At 38.5% G+C, this 22,703-nt stretch overlaps 1 protein-coding gene across 5 annotated transcripts in view; it reads left to right on the top strand.

Annotated features, from left to right (window-relative positions):
* The window catches only part of pde4ba (phosphodiesterase 4B, cAMP-specific a), a 147,275-nt gene extending 138,067 nt beyond the window's left edge, over positions 1–9,208 (top strand). For all 5 annotated transcript variants that reach the window (XM_030082377.1, XM_030082378.1, XM_030082379.1 and 2 more), the window contains 8 exons: positions 367–460; positions 3,296–3,579; positions 3,719–3,883; positions 4,534–4,633; positions 4,752–4,906; positions 5,062–5,184; positions 5,677–5,859; positions 5,972–9,208. In XM_030082377.1, coding sequence (XP_029938237.1) covers positions 367–460; positions 3,296–3,579; positions 3,719–3,883; positions 4,534–4,633; positions 4,752–4,906; positions 5,062–5,184; positions 5,677–5,859; positions 5,972–6,421 — 1,554 coding nt within the window. In that variant the 3' untranslated portion in view covers positions 6,422–9,208. The remainder of the gene's footprint in view (positions 1–366; positions 461–3,295; positions 3,580–3,718; positions 3,884–4,533; positions 4,634–4,751; positions 4,907–5,061; positions 5,185–5,676; positions 5,860–5,971) is intronic.
* The last annotated feature ends 13,495 nt before the right edge of the window (positions 9,209–22,703 follow it).

The raw sequence follows: 22,703 nt of genomic DNA, 5'->3' as shown, positions 1-22,703 counted from the left end.
GAATAAATTGGCTTAAAAAATGTGGTTCTGTGTCATTAAACTTTAACTTGGTTCCTGTTGGTGATTTCAGTGGTCGTAAAGGTGCTGGCGTCCCCACTGCCAACACAAAAACGATCTGCATCCTAATTGATTTCAGCTAAAATGGAAGGGAAAATACAAAGTGTCCCGCATTGATTTGTGCACTGTAATTAAGTCATGACCCAGCGGAATGAAACTTGGGATTGCTGTATTTTCCATGGAATGTTTTACCACAGTTCCTCACAAGTTTTCCTCTACAATTGAAACTGACAACACGTCTCCCTCTCCCTCCCCCACCCCCCAATCCCAAATCCCCCACCTCCTCCTCTCTCCCCTTCTGTTTTGCAGTTCAAGAGAATGTTGAATCGGGAGTTGACACACCTATCTGAGATGAGTCGCTCTGGAAATCAGGTTTCAGAATTCATCTCCAACACCTTCCTCGGTAAATAACAGCTTCATAATCATAATAATGTCTTCACCTTTGATCAACAATAACTCTCCACTAAAAGTAGCTTGAATTTGTATGTTCACCAAGACATGGACATATATATCTAAATAGTTTGCCGGTCGCGTCGCAATATGTATTACGGAGGCTCAGACATTTGCTTGATCTTGAGCTGTATAAGTTGCTCGGCTGGCTTTCCTGTGGGGGCCAACTATGAAAAACAGTCATTAAGCTATGTAGAGATATGTCTGCAATATAACTGTAAATAAACACTGAATTCAATGTTACCAAAAAAAAGTTGATGATGATGAAGAGGCAAAAAAAATCTCATGTTATCAACAGTGTTAAATACTTTGTAAAATGAGCCTAAAAAGGAGGAGTTTGATAGCCAAAAATAGAGCATGTGAGTTGGAACTGGATTCCGTCAGCGTGGGCTGCACTTACAAGTTGTGAAAATAGATGTTGCGTGCTAAAGTATACATTTATCTATATCATCTTTAAAAAGATTGGTTGTTCTTTGTTTACGTCACCCATGCGTCATATTTTAAAATGTTAACGCCGAACCAAATCAAAGATAAAAATGGCACAGACCAACTGGACAGCACCACTTTTTCTTAAAAATGAAAGTTTATTTTCAATAAAAAGAGGTGAGATGTTCCTGCACATTGTTTGAAGCCAGATAAGAAAACATTAAAAATAGTCACATTGATCCGTAAATCGGTAAAATGTCGGTCAGATTGACATAAAGGCTGTTAACACTATTTATTGGCTACAGTTGATTGTCATCCTCATCTGGTGTTACTGTAGTTAGATCCCTCGTCAGAAGATCATTGGCGGTGAGTGGAGGGTTGAGAAAAAACCGACAAGTGAGGGAGGGAGCTGTCTGCAGTATAAGGAAAAAAACAGAGGTACAGAGGAACCCCCTTTACTGGCAGCGAGATGAGTTTAGCAGATTGGGTGACTCATCTTAATGCATCCTTGTCACCAGGGACACCTTGTTGTCCCCATGCTTTTCCCACCCTCGCTCTCTCTGACCTGAGAATCCAAACAGAGATCACTATCACTTGGATAAGAGAGGGGGATTACCCTGCCAGTGGCCGAAAAATGCAAAGAATAGGCACATTTTAATGAGATTACAAAAATCCCTGGATTTTGCATAGCGGACCTGTTATGACTAGCAGGTTTGTTTAATCTTATTAAGGTCACACTCATATCAGTTATGGATTAATTTATATGTAATAAAAAAAACCATGCTGGGTCAGACCTGTTTCATTTTCAATGCATACCCCTGACCTACAGAAGTCAGTGTTTATAATCGGTTTATTTGAGACCATCTATCTATTGACATGATTCATAGTCTTGTTTATTCTCCACATAAAAGAAAACAAATGTCCCAGAATTATTTTCACGCGTGAAATTTTAGTATAGCCTTCCACAGAGGACTGTGAAGCCAGTCGCATGAGCTCGTTTTTCCCACCACAACTCTACTCACGGAATAATTCCGCCATAGGGCGATTTGGTCAGCCACAGGCAGAACACACCACGTTTAAGAAATCAGTAGAGAAGGGTTATCTCCAAACGCCCCCTCCAGCTTCCCCTCTATGTCTGTGCAGCATATGGAGGAGGATGAAAAGCATTCAAGTCTAACTGGAATAAATGTGGGAGGTAACCGAGGATCGAAAAGCAACACTGAAACTGCTTTTGTTTTTCTGTTAAATGAAAGGGATCAGACTGAAGTTAAGAATGAGGATTCTGAAGAAAGGCAGATAAAAAAAACATACACCAGCAAAGCACAGCAAATGTTTTTTTTTTGGACTCTGTGTTTGAGTGCGTTTCAGTATTTGACGTCAAGCAAAATAGTTTGAAACATGAAAACAGGAAATTAAACATGTTTTTGCATGTGATGAGCACACGACGATTCCTAATAGTAGCATGCATTATGATTGCTTTGGGAAAAATAACAGCACTTTCACGATCATATTTATCATGGGATAACTGTGGAACAACGTGTCATGTAAATAGACCTCGACAAAAAAAAAAAAAAAAAATGAACAGACAAAGAATAAATTAATAAACACCACATGGCAATGACATGTAATCAATTATTTGGCAATATGTTGCCCTTCTCCACGTTTCTTCCACAGCACATGTCTGAGTATGTTTAATTGTCTCCTCTCAGTTCGAAAGAGTGAGAAAGAGAAAAAGAAAGAGGGAGTAGAAATTATGAGACGGAAAATGATTATTTGAATTAGAGCTGGTAATTGAGTAACTCTCCACAGGGGAAAGCTGATAGTCCAAGCTTGATAGATGAGTGTATGCCGATAGCCAGTCCCTGCAGTATTTCATTCAGTTATTTTGCGAATGCAGTAAGCACTGCCTAGTGTGGTTATTATAAGCAACTTGGCTTGTGCAATTTTTATTTTTAGAGCAAGAACTGGTGTTCTAATTCTTCTGATTCAATCTTGCATAAAAGGCTTGCTCATTTTTTACACTTCTTCGACACATGAAATATCATTACATATATAAAATACAAATGAAAAAAGTATACGCAATATTCTTCAAGCACGACAATTGCTAAAGCTGCAAAGCAGATGGCAGCTTATTGAATCAGGCTCATTATGGAAGTGCCTTAGCTGCAGTGAAGCCCCTGCTTTCAACCTGTCAGAGGCCAGCCCTATCACAGTGAAAAAGAGAGGAGAGATTTTTGTATAATACACCCAGATTCAATATCAGCCTCCACCTCCCTCCCACTAACAACATTTCTTTTGAAGAAGCAAATTATGATAGAAATATTTTCCTCTTACCATTTTTTCATTTTCTCTCTCCCCTCAGACAAACAGAATGAGGTGGAGATCCCATCGCCTACGTCCAAGACGCGAGAGAAGAAGAAGCAGCAGAAGCAGCAGCTGATGACACAGATCAGCGGGGTGAAGAAGGTCTCTCATGGCCCCTCGCTCTCCAGCAGCAGCATCTCTCGTTTTGGTGTAAAGACCGATAAGGAGGAACTGCTGTCCAAGGAGCTGGAGGACCTGAACAAATGGGGCCTGAACATTTTCACTGTTTCCGAGTACTCAAACAACCGACCTCTTACCTGCATCATGTATGCTATTTTCCAGGTATGGAGCATCTATATTCTCTATGACCCAAATAAAAGTCAAAAGTTAAAAAATAAAAAAATGCTGCAAGTCATCAAACACATATAGGTTTAGGTTAACCCATGTTGTCCTTTTGGTGTTCCCATTTTGGCGTTCCCAGGAGAGAGATCTGTTGAAGACATTTAAGATCCCGGTGGATACTTTTGTGGCCTACATGATGACGCTGGAAGATCACTACCATTCAGATGTGGCTTACCACAATAGCCTCCATGCTGCTGATGTTGCCCAGTCCACTCACATCCTCCTCTCCACTCCCGCCCTGGATGTAAGTCTCTATAAGGCGTGATGTATGTTTTCCTCAGCCATCCTCGGATTTTAGAAGTCAACTTTATCTTTTGGATGTTTATCTAAACTACTCAGAATAAAATTTCCAGCCCTGACTTTGAGTGCATTCACAGAAATGAAGGAAAAGTAAAGTAGTGGAGGCTGTTACATCACCTATAAACACACTTTCCTGGATTGCTTCACAACTTTTGATGAGCTGAAACTGCTTCCATTAAGTCATTCATTTTTCCTTATCTGGTTGCACCAATTTGCAAAGAAAACCCACACTCCTTTGTCTGGGATAGCTGCTTTTCTTTCTTTTTTTTGCCTTCTTTTTTCCTGGACCGCACTTTTTGTAGCTCTCACCAGCTTGAAAGAGCTACGTCAGAACATTCTGTTAGTCATATTATGATTAACTCTTCTTCTGCCTTCATTCGAAACAGCCTGCGGATGAATTTTTATACTCTCTCAGAGTAAACTGACAGCTTATATTCCATTTGTTTCTGTTTGACTCAGAAAGTTCCCGACAAACCAGATTTTCCATCTAATCAGGATAAATTCAGTTGTAATCTAATTTTTATTCTATTCTTTGTGCTGCATTTGTTTTCAGAAATTGATCAACAGCTTTGGTTTTTTTTACCTTTTTCATAGGCGGTCTTCACAGATCTTGAGATCCTGGCCGCCATCTTTGCTGCAGCCATCCATGATGTTGATCATCCTGGAGTATCAAATCAATTCCTAATCAATACCAGTAAGTCAGAAATGTTTGTTGCTTTATCCAGTGGCAACAAGAATAGAATTTCTGGTGCATATACAAGGCTTTATGAAACAACTAACCTTGTCAAATCTGTGTACAATCTTCTGTGCAGACTCTGAGCTGGCACTGATGTACAATGATGAGTCTGTGTTGGAGAATCATCACTTAGCTGTGGGATTCAAGCTACTACAGGAAGATAACTGCGATATCTTTCAAAACCTCACCAAGAAGCAGCGACAGTCCCTGAGAAAGATGGTCATTGATATGGTAAGATTGCCAAGACTCATTTGCATACCTATTCTAAAGCCTTCCTGTAATAATTCCCTTTAACAAAGTGTTGCGACTCTGATGGCATATTTCTATATTTACGTTTGTTTTTTGTTTTTTTTTGTTTTGTTTTTTTTGTTTTTTCTATTATTCAGGTTTTGGCCACTGACATGTCCAAACACATGAGTCTTCTGGCAGATCTGAAGACTATGGTGGAGACCAAGAAGGTGACAAGTTCTGGAGTGCTGCTGCTGGACAATTACACTGACAGGATACAGGTATGTGCAACGCCCACACATGCGAACAATAATCATGAGTTTGTGACTTAAAGAGAGAAACAACAGTTTTCATCAGTAGTACAGTAGAAGGTGAGGCTATGCAACCTGTGATCTTTAATAAGCTTCCATTACAGCTAACTTCTGCTCCCACCATCACTCTCCATGATTATTTTCTACTTAAAGCATTTTCCACATACCGTATCTTCTTACTGGGATATATTAGACTGTCCCCCTCTAAGTGCAAACATTTTTATACTCTGACTTAAATGTTGGTTCTACAATTTTTATGTACACCAGATTGCAGCACTGTTTTCCAAGTTTTAAAATTCGATTAAAAAAGTGTTAATTGTTGAAAATGTTGCAAGTGTTCCAAAGTTCTCTGCAATGTTTCGTTTAATTTTGTAACTCTAGATGAAAAAAAATTTGTAATAAGCTGAGAGTAATACAGTAAATAGAAGCCTTCACTAAAATGCTGTTCTGTCTAATTGACAGGTGCTGCGTAACATGGTGCATTGTGCAGATCTGAGTAACCCCACTAAGTCCTTGGAGTTATACCGCCAGTGGACTGACCGGATAATGGAGGAGTTTTTCCACCAGGGAGACAGAGAAAGAGAGAGGGGCATGGAGATCAGCCCCATGTGTGACAAACACACAGCCTCAGTAGAGAAGAGCCAGGTATGGAGTAAAAGACAAAGACATAGTATTTGACATGCCGCAGTTCTCGTGTGTGTTTCAAAACAAACAAGAATGTGATTTTTCATGGTGATTTTTCTCTTTCTTTTGTTAGGTTGGTTTCATTGATTACATCGTACACCCTCTATGGGAGACTTGGGCAGATCTGGTCCATCCGGATGCTCAGGACATTCTGGACACACTTGAGGACAACAGGAACTGGTACCAGAGCATGATTCCCCAGAGTCCCTCCCCACCCTTCTACGACCAAGGCACGCATGGACACGGGGGTGTCACCGGAGGACAGGGAGGCGGGGAGAAATTTCAGTTCGAACTGACCCTGGAAGAGGAGGACTTGGATGGAATAGAAAAGGATGGTGACGGGGAGGAAGAAGAGGAGGAGGAGGAGGAGGAGGAGGAATTAGAGGAGGAGGATAGTATGGGAGATTCTCGTTCTCCCCCCTTGGACTATTTGGACATTCAGGACCATGAGGAGGGCGGCATCATGGAGCCCACGACAGCAATAGAGATCGTGACACACGAGGCGTCACCCACAGACACATAGGGCTTTGGTCATCAAGATCGCATGGTGACTTGAAAGTTTTTGGAAAAAGAGGGATATCCTCTTGCAGCTGTGCTTTTTGGTAAGCCCACAGAGGCAAGGGCTTAGTTTTCGGGCCCGCGCCGGGGCATCTTGCACTTGGGTGTTTGAAGCCAGACACAGAAAGACAGTTTCAGTGGAGTGGCTTCAGAGTTCTCAGGAAATAATTACTGCGACCATTTTAGTCTCGATAGACATGCAAGGCAAGAGGGATTAACTTGAAGGATTTCAGCCAGTTTGAAAAATAGTTGTTTTTTCTTTTTTGGACTTGCATTAAATGGACACTGACACTACTGAGAGAAATTTTGTACCTTAAGTCTTTTCTACAGATATGAGATGAGAAGTAGCATAGAGTAAGATCTACTGATGGAGACACATTTGTATAGCAAGAGAAAGTGTTTACTTTTTTCCTGTACCATTTGTCAAAGGACTTTTGTGTGCCTTTTTTAATATTGTCTTTATAATAGTTTTTTATTTATTGAACATTCTAGTATGTCTGTGAATTTTTTTTCTTTTCATATCTGAAGAGTGAACACCTGTTTTTGTAACGTTAAGAATATAGCAGTCTTCCATGTATTGGGCAATAGAGAAATCCAAACAAATGTTGACAAACAACTCTTAGACAAACTCATTTTAAAACATGAACACCCACGGTTTTTTTTTAATTTGTTATTAATTTGAGCACACGTTCTCTTCAGCAAACACTTCATTCATTCTTTATTTATGTTGCATGCTTTGTTGCTTCCTGTATCGATTTAATGCCAGAGTCAGTCAGTTAAAATCAGTTAAGAGATGCCACTTGGTTTGATTTCAGACTAGTTCACATGATCTAATGCAAAATGTCAAGCAAATCCTGTAGTTTAGGGCCTGCCAATTTTGCAGTAATAAGCCAGAATTGGGATTCCTTCATTAATTTTGAAGGTGTTATATTGGTGTAAGACTGGGAAGCTCTAAACATAGAGCCAATCTAAATAGGTAGCAGTCAAAGAAGACTTGAAACTAATAGCTCTTGACATGAAGCTGCTTAGATATATGATCAAATGAAAACCATGAAAGTCAAGGACACAATTCTCAGCTGCGAGTTAATCTATTTTTAGCCCACAGGTATGCTACACAGTTAATAATCCCATTAGTTGGAACATTTTTGACCCCAGACCTGTCTGATGTAAGGCCCCCCACCCCACCCATCTGCAATCAGGTCCTGACCAGATGATTAGAGGTGGTCCTGCAGCTGCCTGTCGATAAAGACAGACCCTCATCAAGTGCCAGTATTCACATGGTTTACAAACCTCCTCCAGGCCCCTGAGACACGACCCCAAAACAACCAGGCCAGCTATTTCTTCTTTCACAGTAAAAATCCCTCAAGTGCTGCTTCTGCTCATTGACGTCAATTGGTTTTTTTTTCCCACCCCTTCCTGCTGTATCAGGTTTTCAGGACAGCCGTTATGAGAGTGCAGAGTAGCTGGATTCAGCGTGGCAGACTCTCCCCTTATTAAGTGCAGGGAGGTGAACATGATCAGGTCATGTTTAGCATCTGTCTTGTTTCTGCTTTCTCAAAGGACAGGATCCCATAGTTGTATCATCTGTAATGGCATCTTTCCATTTTAATATTGGTTTACTCATACTCAAAGGTACTTATTTCCCTAAAGCATGGTTGAGTGGCAATCATTTGTTTGTAATATACCAGTATGTTCTGTATGTGTGTGCATGTGTGCATTACGCCTTACCCCCAATCACTAAACACCTTTGTCTCTGCTGTTTGTCGCTAGGCGCTCAAGTTGGTCCTTTTTGCTGTTTATAACAGTGTGTATTTATTCTATACTTTAAACTTGTATATAAGAAATACTGGTTCAGTGTAAAATCTATTTTAATTTATATGCACTTGCATTACCTTGAAGTGGTGGTGTCTAATGTGTAGAAGGCTCTGGATTAGAGTCTTTTTATATATGTATTATATATTGTTTTTATATGAATATATATATATATAGATATATCGCAGTATATATTCGCACAATGTTTTGAGTACCCAGCAGAGCAGCAGCTAAAGAAAATGTTGCTGATGTCAAATGAAAACCTTGTACTTCCACAACAACTTTTTTATGTCACTATTAAAGTTAGGATTGTGTTTTGATATTTTCACATAAATCAAACTGGTAAACTATAGATCAATAATATGCATGAGCATCAAACCAAAAACATATTGCCACTTTGTTTTAGTGTGTTGAATTTCACATTATTCACACCTTGTTCATGCTGTTTTTGTAATCAATGAGTTTTATGAATAAATATGATTTTTGGACTGGATGCAAGGTTTTCCTCTGACACCAGCAAACTGGTAACCCAAAGGCAACATAGAGGACATGTTAAACTGCATAAGCGTGGATAAAGGATTCCTACTAGCTAGCTGAGGAACATTGAAAACTTCGTCGACACTTGGTTTCCAAGTACACAAATGGCCTGTTTTGTCTCAGCAGCTTGTCACAGCCTGAGCGTCTAAATCCAGCAGAAAGCGGATTGCTGATATATGAGGCCAGATACAGGTTTGACTGACAAGCACCAAGTGATTCTCTACTTTTACACTTAACGCACTTCATCCAAAAGTAGATAATGTGAGGATAATATTGGTAGCATGCTACGATACACCCTGAACACTGAACATCAACTGTTCTGAATTTAAAAAAAAAAAAAAAAAACATGATCTTATGTAACTGATTGTGTTAATGTGTGAACTCTTTCTGACCAAACTTGTTAGCAGTTTAAAAATTCGACTTTGTCAGTATTAACATTGTTTATCTATGTTCAAGCTTTTTCTTTTTGGTCCTAGTGGTGTCCAAATGGTTAGCCAGATTTAGCACTATCTGCATGAGAGATGGGGTTTTTTATCGTCAATAATATGTTCAATTCCACCAGTTGTTGCAGGTGGGTTATTAAGTGTTTCACACAGTGTATGGTAATATATTGTATATTGTGTTCAAAATAAATCTGAAATACTTTTTTATGAAGTGATTAAAAACAAAGCATGAAGGTATATTTTGTGTTTTTGCATTTTTTTTTTTTTGGCAAACGTTGCCTTCTCTTCCCCTATCTACCTGTGAGCAACAAATAAGGTCAAATTTAGGTTTCTACTTGGTTCCTGTGTGTTTATCATGTTTCATCAAGCAATATTGCAATGCAAAGATGTACTTATTAGCGCCTGAGTCCTGTTCTTTGAAAACAGCATCAAAAATGGGGTAAAGTCATGCTGTTGGTCCCTGGAGGCAGGAGCTACTCACAGCACCCAAGATATCAAACTAAACCAGCTGAATAGAGAGTAACATTTCCCTAACAATACAACTAGTGAGATGTTTCATAACAACAGAGATACAAAGCAACTGAAAGTTTTATCAAAATGCATAACATGACAGTGAATTGCTTTATTCCATATTGGCGTCTGAAAAGTGAAGAGAAATTACACATTACAACCATCTACAGGGTATTTTAAGAACTTGTTTTTTTTTTTTCGTTTTGCTACTTAGATGATCACTAAACAGCTAAACTCAAAAAGAAGGCAGTGTGGTTTGAGACGATTTCTGAGCTTTGGTTCTCACATTTCAACTTGTAATTATGGGGAAAATGGCAGGTACTTTGCAGTTTGATTCAGAGGAATCAGTAATGTGTTTTTAAGAGCCAACATCCATGGCAAAATAGTCTTATTTACGCTCAATATATCAATGTCAGGTTGATGCATATTTTTTTTACTGTATCCAACATACAGTGCATGTCTGCAATTGGAGATGACACAGATCCACAGATCGTAGAGTTACTTGGCTTCTTAAATGACAGAGGTGTTGTGTTACACTCAAGCTACACAGAAAGGCGGACTGAAAAAAGGAGTGAAACTTTTGCAATAGTGAGCGAGTCAGTGATAAAGAAGACACAAATCTGGCCTCCTTGCATTGCCTTTAGACTAGACAAATAGAATTGTTTTTAATTAAAAAAAAAAAAACAAAGATACAACAAATTCTGTACATTCGTTACTGTGTGAAGTTTTTTTTCAAGTCCAAGACGGAGCACCGTAATCAAGACGGAGCGCCGTAACCAAGACGGAGCGCCATAATTGGCTGCCTGAGCGTCTTTAAAGCCCAAGTAATTTCGTTGTAACTTCGGTAACTTGTTGCGATTACAGTAAAGACTATTCTGATTCTGAAGTCATCTCAGCTTTTTAACCTGGTCGTAATGCTGTTCACAGAAAAGTACTAACATTCCTTCTTCAAGATTTAATTAATGAATTTAAAAAGGAATTAAAATTCCTTTCCCTAAAACTGCATATAATGGGAATGTAATGAAAACAAACAGCATAGATTTAACCACATAAAACATTGTGCTCTTCTAGTTTTAAATAAACTTTAATTAATGTAAAATATCTTTCATGACCTACCAAAACATGAGCAAGTGTGTCCAGATTTAAAAAAAAAAAAAAAAAAGGCTAGCCTTTTTACATGCATGAGGAATCCAGAGTACCCAGTGACCTCAGTGGAAATATGCACTTTCTGAATGACTACTGGCTTCTGCTCAGGGCAACAACCCGATTTGAGTTCTGCTGTGGTACCTCCTGTAGTGACTTAACACTGACATTTACTGGAAAGGATGCAGATGTAGACAGTTAAGCTGTTTTATTGCTGCATTATTAAACACGTTTATATAACATGTGAGACTTGGTTACAGCCTGGGTGAGAAGTCAAGAATTCTTGATGAAGCAACATTTCCAGGAATGGTCCGATTGCCCATCATTTCACACGGATGACTGTTTTGGCTGGAGGGTTTCCACACTCAAAAACACTTTAGGAAGCACCTCATGAAGTCCAGCAGTGTGCATTTTTACTGCATTTGCTGAAGTGACTTTCAACTTTCAGAACAAAAGAAAGGCCGTTATGCAAAGCAGTCATAGCTCTTTTAAATAAAAAAAAAAATAAAAATAAAAGATTTACTACACTTGTAAATCATTGTGTCCTCATTTTATTATTCTTATTAAAAGTATTTTTTTAAGTAAATATTGAAAACTACCAGTCACATTATTTTATTTTGTTGTAACTGGACAAAATGATAAACTAGCATATACCACATTCAAGATATCTCATTAAATTTAGGTAGAAAGAATTTAAATCAGCACGCACGCACACACACACGCACACACACACACACACACACACACACACACACACACACACACACACAGTGATTTCATCCTTGTTGATTTGGCTTATATCATAATCCCAACCATAATCTTGGTGTAACAACAGACAGGTAGCAGCAGTTTATGCAGCTGAAGACAAAGACGTCACTGAAATGAGAAATTTTAATTTGGCTTCCCAGCGTCCAAGCTTTGCTACAATAGTGAAGTGGCAAATGTGGAACTCTTTATTCACCTAACCTAAACAGAACAGAGTTGACCTTTTCACTGCAGTGTAGCAGACACCACTGCTTAAACAGACACAGACATTGGTGTGTGTGTGTGTGTGTGTGTGTGTGTGTGTGTGTGTGTGTGTGTGTGTGTGTGTGTGTGTGTTGTCATCTTCAGACAAAGAAAAGTAGATTTCATGTCAAATCAAAAGATCAGATGGAGTGTGTTGGATGCCAAGATAAACGTCACTACATGCGTCAGAGGTTCAACTTTTTCAAGATGTTGATTGTTAGAGTATAACATCTGCAGAATGACAGCTCATCGTGGGTTTTTTTTTTTTCTTTTTCATATGGGTATGCTGCTTGCATGTGAGACTGTGAAAACTGTAATTACTGTGCACGTGTGAACCCAGTTCGGTCGTTGGTGTGAAGTTGTTGTCAGTCCGTATAACGATACGTACATGGTTAGAAATGCATTTATGTCGCAATCTGCCTCTTCACATATTTTAATAAGAACACATAGGTATATCAAATACCTGATCCGTTTGGTGTTTAACCGCACAGTTATAATAACCACACAGGGCTAAATACCGTCTCCTTTAATCCTAATTATGTGGCTGCTGCTTTTGCGTCACTGTGGGTTTATAGCTGGCTGCAGGCCAGCTGGGTCAAATACTGCTGCTGCTCTCAGTGGAATACACTGTTAAAAATAACAAGCTTGGCAATTGATTTTAATTTCCATAAAAAAAAAAAAAAAATTAAAAAAATTAACAAATTGTAATTGAGGGGATCATTCTTGAAGTTACTTTTTGACAAAGTTTTAATACAAATCATTCTGTGGTGATTCACAGCTAATACACACTTCTTATTCGACACTTATTCTTGAGTCGTGACTGTGTAATAGAATTTTATTTTTAATAGGACATTAATCAGTACTCTGCAAATATTCTCCGTTAGAATGTTTTTGTTGTTTTTATGGCGGCTTTCATTGAAAAGACATCCGGATGCCCTTTTCGGGTCCCCCGAGGCTGCATTAACCTTGTAAGTGAAGCAAGCAAATCTGTCTCATGATGGATGCATGTGGCTATTTATATCCCCGAACCAATTAGAGGAGAAATGATGAAGTGACCAAGGGTGCACAGAAACATCAATGACAGCCAGTCATCAAAGGAGTACTCCAGACACTTCCTGAGTATTTGAGTTGCAAACATTTATGTGAAGGGTGCAGTGAGGTTGTGGTTTACAATTAGTATTAATCATGATAAGTGAAAGACGTAACCGTAGGAAGCAACTATGAGCGATCTCCACAACATCAGTACTTGTGGGCAAATATGAGCATTTGGTGGATTGGGCAATGATGAGACGTAAGACTGGATCTTTCTTCTCACTGAGCACATCTCAAAGTGCTGCTCACAAATCACGAGATAAAACTGATGGTGCAGAAGAGACGAGAGAATACGGGTCAAGCACAAAACGGTAATGGAAAACATTAGTGACCTGTTCAGCAGTTTAACTGTGGCTGATTACATGGAAAAGAAAGACAATGAAGACGGTAAATTCTGCAGAAAGTGCAAACTTTAAGCTCTAAAATCAAACGGCAAAGTCAGAGAATATGCTACAAATACAGACGTCTGCACTTCCTGAAAAGCAGCTACCTTGCTCAACAGTGCTTAGTGTAAAGAAAGAGTGAAGCTGGTGAGTGAGAACAATGGAGATCCACTCCACTACTAAAACAGGATAATGATTTAAAAAAATCCACAATAAATCATACGGCACAAAGATTAATGTTTGTTTGAAGAGGGAATATAAAATAGATGGATATTGGAAACCTTTGAGCAGTTTACTGTGTTGTACAGTTTCCACATAGCACTGTGAAATAGATTTTCAAGTGTCTGAAACTCAGCTCAACTAAACTCGTGGAGTTATATTATTTCATATAGACATACAACGTTCTACCAATGTTTTTGTTATGATCTAGAAAATTTGCGAATGAAGCAATTCTTTGTTATCTTTTCCTTGGCTGGTGATTTCAGTTACTTTTTTGATGGTTTTTTTAAATGAAGTGAGTGAAATGCTCATTCCAGCTCCGTCTCACACACACTAAATTGTTGAAATGTGACCTGACTGCCCGCAAATCAATCAACAGACTCATCCATCCTTTGACAAACATTCACAGGCAAGCACTAACAACTGAATAACAGTCTCAAATATTCACTTCATGGACAAAGTGGGACAGAAAATTCTCGTCTGAGAGCTAAGATGAAGAATGGGTGTTTTTCCTGTAGCGTGACAAATTTCACAGTCGCCTCTGTTCTTTTTTCTTTCATAGATGTGTCATTGAGTCCTTTGGTTCTGGGCTTTATAAATCATCTGTTGCTCTCATGCAACCCTACCAAATCACTGAAGTCTGCAGCACATGGGAACAATTTTCAGCTTGTGTGAGAGCTTGTGTTGTGAAGTGTTTATGTGTGTGCATGTGTGTGTGTGCGTGTGTGTGTGTGTATATGTGCGCATGCACATGCACACGTGCATGCGTCCATGTGTATGTGTGCCTGTATATTAGAGTGTCACTGTTTCATTTGATGTTGTTCCTTCCAGTGACAATATAAGTGATCTCCAATCATACCAACTGGAAAGCCCAACACAATACACCAGGATTGTCAGTATTTACAGTCATGCAGTCTCAGATTTGCAGAAAACTGGAGGCGTCGCTAGAAGTATCTTGTCCTTGCTAAGACCAGCACAGTCTGAGAAGAGGTGGTCGGTATGGTGGTGATTGTACTGATGACTTTATATTTACAACAAGTGCATTAAAAATAAAACATGTCGTTAAAATGATCCTTTACTTGTATTATCTATAATAAAATGTATCAGTTGATTGCATAGATGTGATATATATAACAATGAGAAATTGTCATTGTCAGGAACACAATGAGATTTATCACTCAAACATAACTATACAATGTGCACCTTAAATTTAAGTTTGTATATGAACACAATGTGAATATATTTTAATATCTGTGTATACTATGGATGTTCTTTTTTTTTAAGTATGTCACTGCTGTACTTTCTTGTTCGGCACTTTTTCTTATTCTGTTTTTACACCTCTGTAAAGTACACCTCCGTGGAGTCCAGGAAAAAAAAATTCTTATGGGACTGAAAAAGTATATTTTATCTTATCTTATATGGTTGCAAGGTTGCACACTTGCCTGACAGTGAAAAAGCCATGGGTTCAAATACCAGCTGGACCTTTCTATGTAGAGTTTGTAGTTTTCTCCATCTGTGTATTCTTGCCAAGCAGTGTAGTTTTCTCCCACGATTCAAAAATATGTATGTAAGGTTCATTGGCTGCTCTAGTCGTCCACACATGAGTGTATATGGGACGAGGTGTCTCTGTCTCTCTCTGTGGTTGCCCTGTGATACATGTCCTGGGCGTATCCTGCTTTCACCCAGGTCAGGTGGGTTTGGTTCTAGCAGCACGCTACACTGAACAGGATGAAAATGATGTGGAAAGGAAGATAATACAAAATGGAATCCAGTAATATCACACAGTTTGACACCATTCTGCCATTCTTTTACTGATCAGTGCAGGACAGAAATAGTCACTGCACAGAGGATAACCAAGTATGACATTTCAACACTTTTGCCTCGGTGTCTTTTATGTAGCCTATTTAGGGTTTTATCATTATTATTATTATTATTATTATTATTATTATTATTATTATTATTATTATTATTATTATTATTATTATTATTTCTATCATGCTGTGGTTCAGCTCTGGTTGTGGACAGTTTTCTTTTCTCAAACTAATTGGGGTATTTTTACAAGTGTATTCAATCATGTGGAAAAGATAATATTTAAGATTATTTTTGAAAGGATTTATCTCATCCAGCTGTTTATATGCGCACCAGCTGTTTAAAGTTATAACTGTTTTACATGTAATACAAAAAAAATTATTTTGATCTTGAGGAACCCGCAATTGCTAACAAGAATTCTGTTTAAAAACACAAGATGAGAAGGTGTGTAAACATCTAATTAGGGATTATGGAAACTGCACATGATTTTTATGTGCACTGAGTTGCAGGAAATATGTCAATGGAGCCTTGATCATCTTAAAAGTTTCTGAATACATGGGGTCATAAGTTTAAATGATCGGCCAGTTATGAGCAATAGAATAGAACAGAGTAGAGTAGAGTAGAGTAGAGTAGAGTGGAGTAGAGTAGAGTAGAGTAGAATCACTTTATTAGTCCCTTGGAAATTCCTTGAAGCAATGCTTATTGTTATCGTTTGGAAATGTGGAACAAATGTCCCCATCAGTACCATTCATACATGCACATAAATATTATCCACCGACCATGCTCAGGCCAAGCTTTTATGAAATTATAAATTTGTTAAAGTCCAATTCTAAAGCACAAAGTCCTATGGTATACAAAAATACCATTAAAAAAGTTAAAATATTGTAATTTGACAAAGGCTTGAAAGCTGCAGACTCCATGCAAGACCATGTGTTCATGTCCATGCACCATTAAAATCCACAGTGGTCAAGAAAGAAGTGCTATGTTCTGTTTAGATAGATAGATAGATAGATAGATAGATAGATAGATAGATAGATAGATAGATAGACGTAAAGCACAAATAAAAAACAGCTAATTAAAAATGTATGGTCACAAAAAGAGATTAAAAGTAGCTGTTTGGCAATATCCAGTGACAGTAACAAAATGCATTTTAAAATCGGTTTGCGGGAATTGGGAATTGCAGAGATATGTGTCACTTCCGGTGTGAGTGCGGAAGGCTTTCTTTTTTCAGCTAATTTGTTGAACGTGTGTAAATTGAAAGACGCTCCGTTGGAAGAAGCCTTTGAAGCTGTGTTCGCAAAGCAGTAAGTATTGCAGTGTCTTGAACTTCGAACAGAAGCGGACAGTGTAGCCGAATGGATGAAGATTAGCTACATATCAAGAAGGTGTGTATGGTTTTAACACTGTTCAGCAACTGCGGACTGTTTTATTAGCTTGGATTTTAAATAGGCTGCAGCTGTAGCGGAGCCAGAGTGGGGGCAAGGGGGCGGTCGCCCCAGGGCCCACAAGGTCATAGGACCCCGTTTCATGTGATGTGTTCACATTTACTCGTAAATAAATTACTATAATAAAATGTGCAGTGTTTTCGAGAAGGTATACGCATATGATTGTGGGCTCCAATTTGCCAATTCTTACATTACGACTGTCCATGAATGCATCAGAGCTGTAAGCCAGCGCTGATTGGCTGTGCGGCATGAACCAGTTTTTTCTTCTTTGCACTTGATCTGAACTCTTTGGAGGGAAGTTAAACAGTATGCTAAACACTATGCTAGCCGCTAGCGGTACTACCCAAACCTAACATCGGAGCCATTGGTGAGTCAGTGAAACCTTCAAAAATATCTTGATCAGAATGCTGTGGTCTTAAACACCTGCCTATTTGAATGTGCCTTGTGTTGCTCTCAACTATAAGAGACCGCCGAGTCTACTTTTTTTCTAATATACAGTACATGAATTCCAAAAGATAGAGATTGCTGTGTCTATATCTATCTGAATAGATTGTGTAATTTTAGACCAGCTGTGTTCATTTTATATTTAAGCTGTATCAAAGATGGTACAGTTTTAGCCCGTGAGTTTCTATTTGAGCTTTCAGCACCATGGACAGCGGACGCTCTCAGATTGACAGCTGTCACTCAGGCTGCATTTGTGTGTGTGCGTGCGTATGTGTATTTGTTCTTCAGAACAAGTTTGTGAACTGGTTTGTGACTTTATTCTGCTTTCTGAGGCATATAGGTTTGCTTGGCTCAATAAAAGTGAACATTAGTGTGTTGTTTGATGGTAGGATGAGGCTTTGTTTGAATGGTGAAATTACTATCATAAGGGCCCGTCGAGAATGCTCCGCCCCCTCTGTACTGAGCCCCACGCTCCGCCTCTGGGCTGCAGTAATTTACCCACTTTTAAAGTTGTATAAAACTTCCAAATTCAAAATCTGTCTTTTTGTAGTACCGTTTGTGCATCATTAAAAATTCGACAGCTTTTGGAATACATTTCATGGTACTCAATCTGTTCAAGTTGGAATTCAAGTTTAATTATTTCCTCTTGTGGAGTTTCTATAAGAATATTGGTTTGTGGAGAAGCTCCTCTCTGCCAATATCAAGCAGCTTTTCTTTTCTTTTCTGTTGATTTTTACTATTGTTGTGAACTTTAATTACCTGACATGCATGTGTCTGACTGGTACCTGCACCAGAGAAGATTTAGGAATTGTTCTGGCCAATTGGACGGCTCCAGATATCTGTATGAACTGTGGTCAGTCTTCAAAAGGTTGCATTCAAGGCTTGCAGGAGAATATAGCTGAATGTCCCTTATCCTGACAATCCAGAGCAGACTGCAGGCAGCCCATGCGAACAAGTACATGGTTCTTATGAATGTGACATAGTTCCACAGGAAATATGAAGGGTATACTTCTTAGTGGCAAAGGATTAGATGTCACTGCAAATAACCTGCCAAAAAAAATTTCCTCAAAGTTTAGAAACATCTATGAATGTTTAAAATCGGTATACTCATTCAGGCAATTGATCCTCCTGCAAGGAATATGCAGTAGCGCACAGGAAGAGGTGTCTGCCCCAGCATCTTTTCTAGTAACTGGTGTATTTTCCACTGCAGTGCTGGCCTATATATTTTTGGATTTTAGAGATGCTCCTGTAACCATGGAAACCGGGTGCAGAGTGTCTTACATCCTCAAAAAGAAGCACAGAACTGGGTTGCTTTGGTTGCAGTAATCATCTTTTAGCTCACTGGTCTCAGTCACTCAATTAGAACAGGTGGCAATTTCCCCATCACTGTAACCTACACTAAAAGGCTGTTGTCACTTGATCCGAACTCATCAGTTGTAATGCAGGTTTTCATGGCAAAGCTTTTGCAACACATAATAAATAAACAGCATTTCGCTTCAGCTAATGAATGGTACTAAAGATGTACCATAACTATTTGGGAAGCCATACAAATTTGCATAATGTCTTTAAAATGCATGTGGCATTTGAACAGTTGTTTTTAGCTGATTTTATGTATTGCCCTTTTTTTCTTTTTTTCTTTTTTTTTTGAGGGGGGTGGGGAGGATTTTAATTTATTAAACCTTATACCTTATTCCACATCAGCAAAATCTTGTTTCTGAGTATCTGTCAAGACAGCCTCTTTAGACATCAAGGCATCAAACATGTACAGTCCTGGCCTTAGTCTGCAAAAGCCTCAGACTGATAACAATCTAGACTCAAAAATAATACAGCTGTGGGTTTGGTTTTGTTATGCAGTGTTAAAACCAAGCACATATTGGGGGAAGCTGAGGAAAAGGGAGTGCAGTGAAGAAAAGGGTCTCAGGAATGATTCAGTGATTAATTAAATGGCCAAGTAATTATATTTTGTCATTAAAGAAGTTGCTTATCAAGACTCACTTCTGGGATTTGGCTGTATCAAATAATTGTAAGAGAAATTAATAACGGGTTTAATGAAAATGCTTTCTGAACTGTGGTGTTCATCTCTGATGTGTATTGAATCAACATATCGGTGTCAATGAGCAACAAATCAACATGCTGTCTATTTTGGAGTTTGTCAGTTTTTTCTTATTGAAGTTGAACATATATTATCATATGTGGTGATTCACATTGTTGTACACCTGGTTGTCAATTTCTTAGTTTTTTGACATGTAAACCCTCCAATATTGGTGGTCTTAGAACACGAACAAGCAGCAGCCTGTTTCACACCCCTGTGGATCATCTTCACTAAACAGCTGCGTGATTCAGGAAACTTCATTACAAGTAAGCCGATAGCCACTCTTTTAATAGATTCCTTTTGAAACAGATTGATGAAGCACATATCTACAGTCAGAATATCTCCAAACAACATGTGACATTGCTTTGTTTCACGCCATTCAATGTGGAGCAGAGTGCTAGTAAAAAAGCATGCCCATCTCACTTTGAAAAAAGATCAAGTCTCTTTATGTCCATTTTTTATGAACTTTTGATTATTTACAGTTAAACAACATAGAGATGATTTGAGCTTTGATTCTCAAACTGTGGTACTGCAAGCCCCCTCTAGTGGAACATGGAGGCAAGTCAGAAATATATATTTAAAGAAACAAGAACAAACATTGAAATAGTTCAAAACACAGAATGAAACAATGTAAAAATAACAAAACAATATGTGAACAAATTTGTAAAACAACAATTACAAAAGACATTCAACTTTTCATCAGTTGTGCTGGAGCCTTTTACCCAAATGGTCTCATTGAGCTTTGTTGTAATCCTGTTGCTGCCCTCCCTGCTGAATGTGTTTTCACACACATGTAAAATGTGTAAGTGTACATGTGTAATATTGACGTGTGCTTGCATGCATGCGCTTAAGAAAATTATGCAGGGCAGATGGATTTTCATGCAGATCCCTTCCGTGCTTCCTTATTTTTGAACCAAACACTTGAAATGTGTTTTCATTTAATAATTAACAAATGTGATCACCACTTTTTCCTTTTACTGTTTGACATACAGTCATGTCAAAAATGATAAGTTTATGCTCAGAAAAGAAATGTCGTGTACCGACAGATTATCCCTGAAGCTCTCTGTCCGTCCTGTTTAGAAGAGTTCCCAAGGATTTCAAAATGACTGATATAATATTAAATTTAAGACACATTTGAAACATAATATCAGTGACAATACAAGAGTCTTCTAACCTTGCTTTTGGGTGCGTCACTTAGAACGCTGAAGCCGGTTGAGTGTTGAAGTCGAGAAAGTTCAAGTGCAGGTTAGTGACGTGTGGGAAAAACTGTGGGGGAGAAAATGAATTGCCAAGTTGGCCCAAGATAAATGTGAAATGGAGTTTAAGGTTTGGGGGTAGTTTGCCTGGGAATCAAGCCTGGGAAACTTTATACGCTCTGTTTCCTGAAGCAAGCTGCAAGTGTAGCATTAGCAGGCCCTGGTGACTGCTGATAAATCACAGATGCTTTGGATAAACTTGTTAAAATGGGTTTTAAATTAGCAGAGAAATAAGTGAAAACTAATATTTCATGAGGATTAAAATGTGAATATATAATAATATATGTGAAAGCTGCATGTTTTAAGCTTTAAACATTTGCAGTGCAGTACTTGAATAACTGAATACCATTTTGGCATTTCTGTACTTTTGTGTCAAAGGTTAGCTGATCAAAACTGTTTGGCATATGGAGATCATTAATTGAATGACTTGATGATTCACAAATAAATTATGTGAATAAATGCAATAGCAACATGCCCATAAAAGTTTAATGACTTCCAGCAAGTCACTGAATGTGACTGAATGTGTGTTTGTGAAGTCTCCCTTATGAGTTTGAGGGATTGAATTGGAATCAGCTTCAGCTGACTTGTTCAGGAAAATACAGAAAGAGTTGTTGCTGAAGAAGAAGTGAGTCATTCAGACTGTCTTTGCCATAGATGTTTCACAGGGGAAGCCTTATGCGCTTGTGTGAAGGAACAGAGTGTTTCCTCACACGTCATTCCAGCCAGTCTGCATGCTCTGGGAAAACACCAAGCTGTGGCTCAGCCAGCCAATGAGCTGGGTCATAATTCATCGATCCCTTCTTATTTTTGGTGATTTAATGTCAAGAGTTTTTTGAACATGTGTAATAGAGCTTGATCTATTTGATGTATATATGTTTGGTGTTTTTAGTTATGCAAACTCTAGAAGTATTATTAATAACTCTCTAAAAAAGGAACATAGAAATCACAGGTGAGAATGTTGATTTGTAAAATAAAGCGATGTGGCGTGATCAAAAAGGCATGTTATGTGTAAAAATTAATGATGTTGCACAGCAGTTGTCTGTGGACATCACATTCTCACTTCAAGGACGAGGAGTGTGTGTACACGTGCGTGTGTGTGCAGGGTAGCTTTTGTAACGATGGACAAAAATGTTTTTCTTCCGTATATTTAAAATCATCAGTGAGTGAGTGAGACACAGCAAAGCAAGCTTCAATTCTTGGATTTAAGTGTGTGTTGTATGTTCTATGGCTCTGATATTTAATGGAAATGTGTGTGGGTGTTGTGAAGTCTAGTGTAATTCATTTAAAGAAAATGTTTAATGTCTGTAATCTGTCTGCTCTACTTTTGTGTGCCTCTGTTCTTATATTTAGGGAGGGTTGAGTATATCCTGAAGCACGCTTTTCAACTCAGCTCTTGTATGCCACAGCACAGACAGCCAGCAGTCGCCACTGCCTCCATCGTTCTGCGGATAAACAAGGTTGCAGTTGTTCCAGTTGTGCCTTTCTGGTAGTCTTTCATAGTGAAGTTGAATATGTCTGTGTTTACTGAATTCTTTATGTTTTCATCATCAGAGGACAGACAGATCAACCAAAAGAAATAATCTATCAGAAACATCGGTTTTGTTCTTCTTTAGGACTGTTCCTACAACCTAACAACTTTATATTCTGTATTTAATCGTGTGTTGTAAAGAAAGGCACAGAATTGCAGCAGCTCTCCTTCGGCATCCAGCAATTCCACTGCCTGCTGCTAATGCTGTGGTTTATATATTCAAGACCACAAAGCTGGAGGGGAGGGGTTTTTGACCTGCGGTACCTACCTGCTCACTAAGTGACAATAGCCTGTCTCATATGTGTAAGTTGAATAGTTTGGAAATTAACTCAGTTAAATCAGTTAAATTTTCTCAATTCCTTCTTTTAAAATGTATCTCTAATAATGAACAAGTTTTATCTCATAAACTGTCAGCTATTTTGGTAATATCCTTTTGAAGCCCGGCCTTGCAATTTTGCATTCTGTTTTATTCATCACATTAAAATTACCTACCGGATCGGAATTCTGGTAAATGAATGCCTTCAGG

The sequence above is a fragment of the Salarias fasciatus genome, chromosome 23, assembly GCF_902148845.1.
Source record: "Salarias fasciatus chromosome 23, fSalaFa1.1, whole genome shotgun sequence".
Classification (NCBI taxonomy): domain Eukaryota; kingdom Metazoa; phylum Chordata; class Actinopteri; order Blenniiformes; family Blenniidae; genus Salarias; species Salarias fasciatus.
Note: the sequence above shows the minus strand (reverse complement) of the source record. Positions and strands in the feature narration are given on the sequence as shown.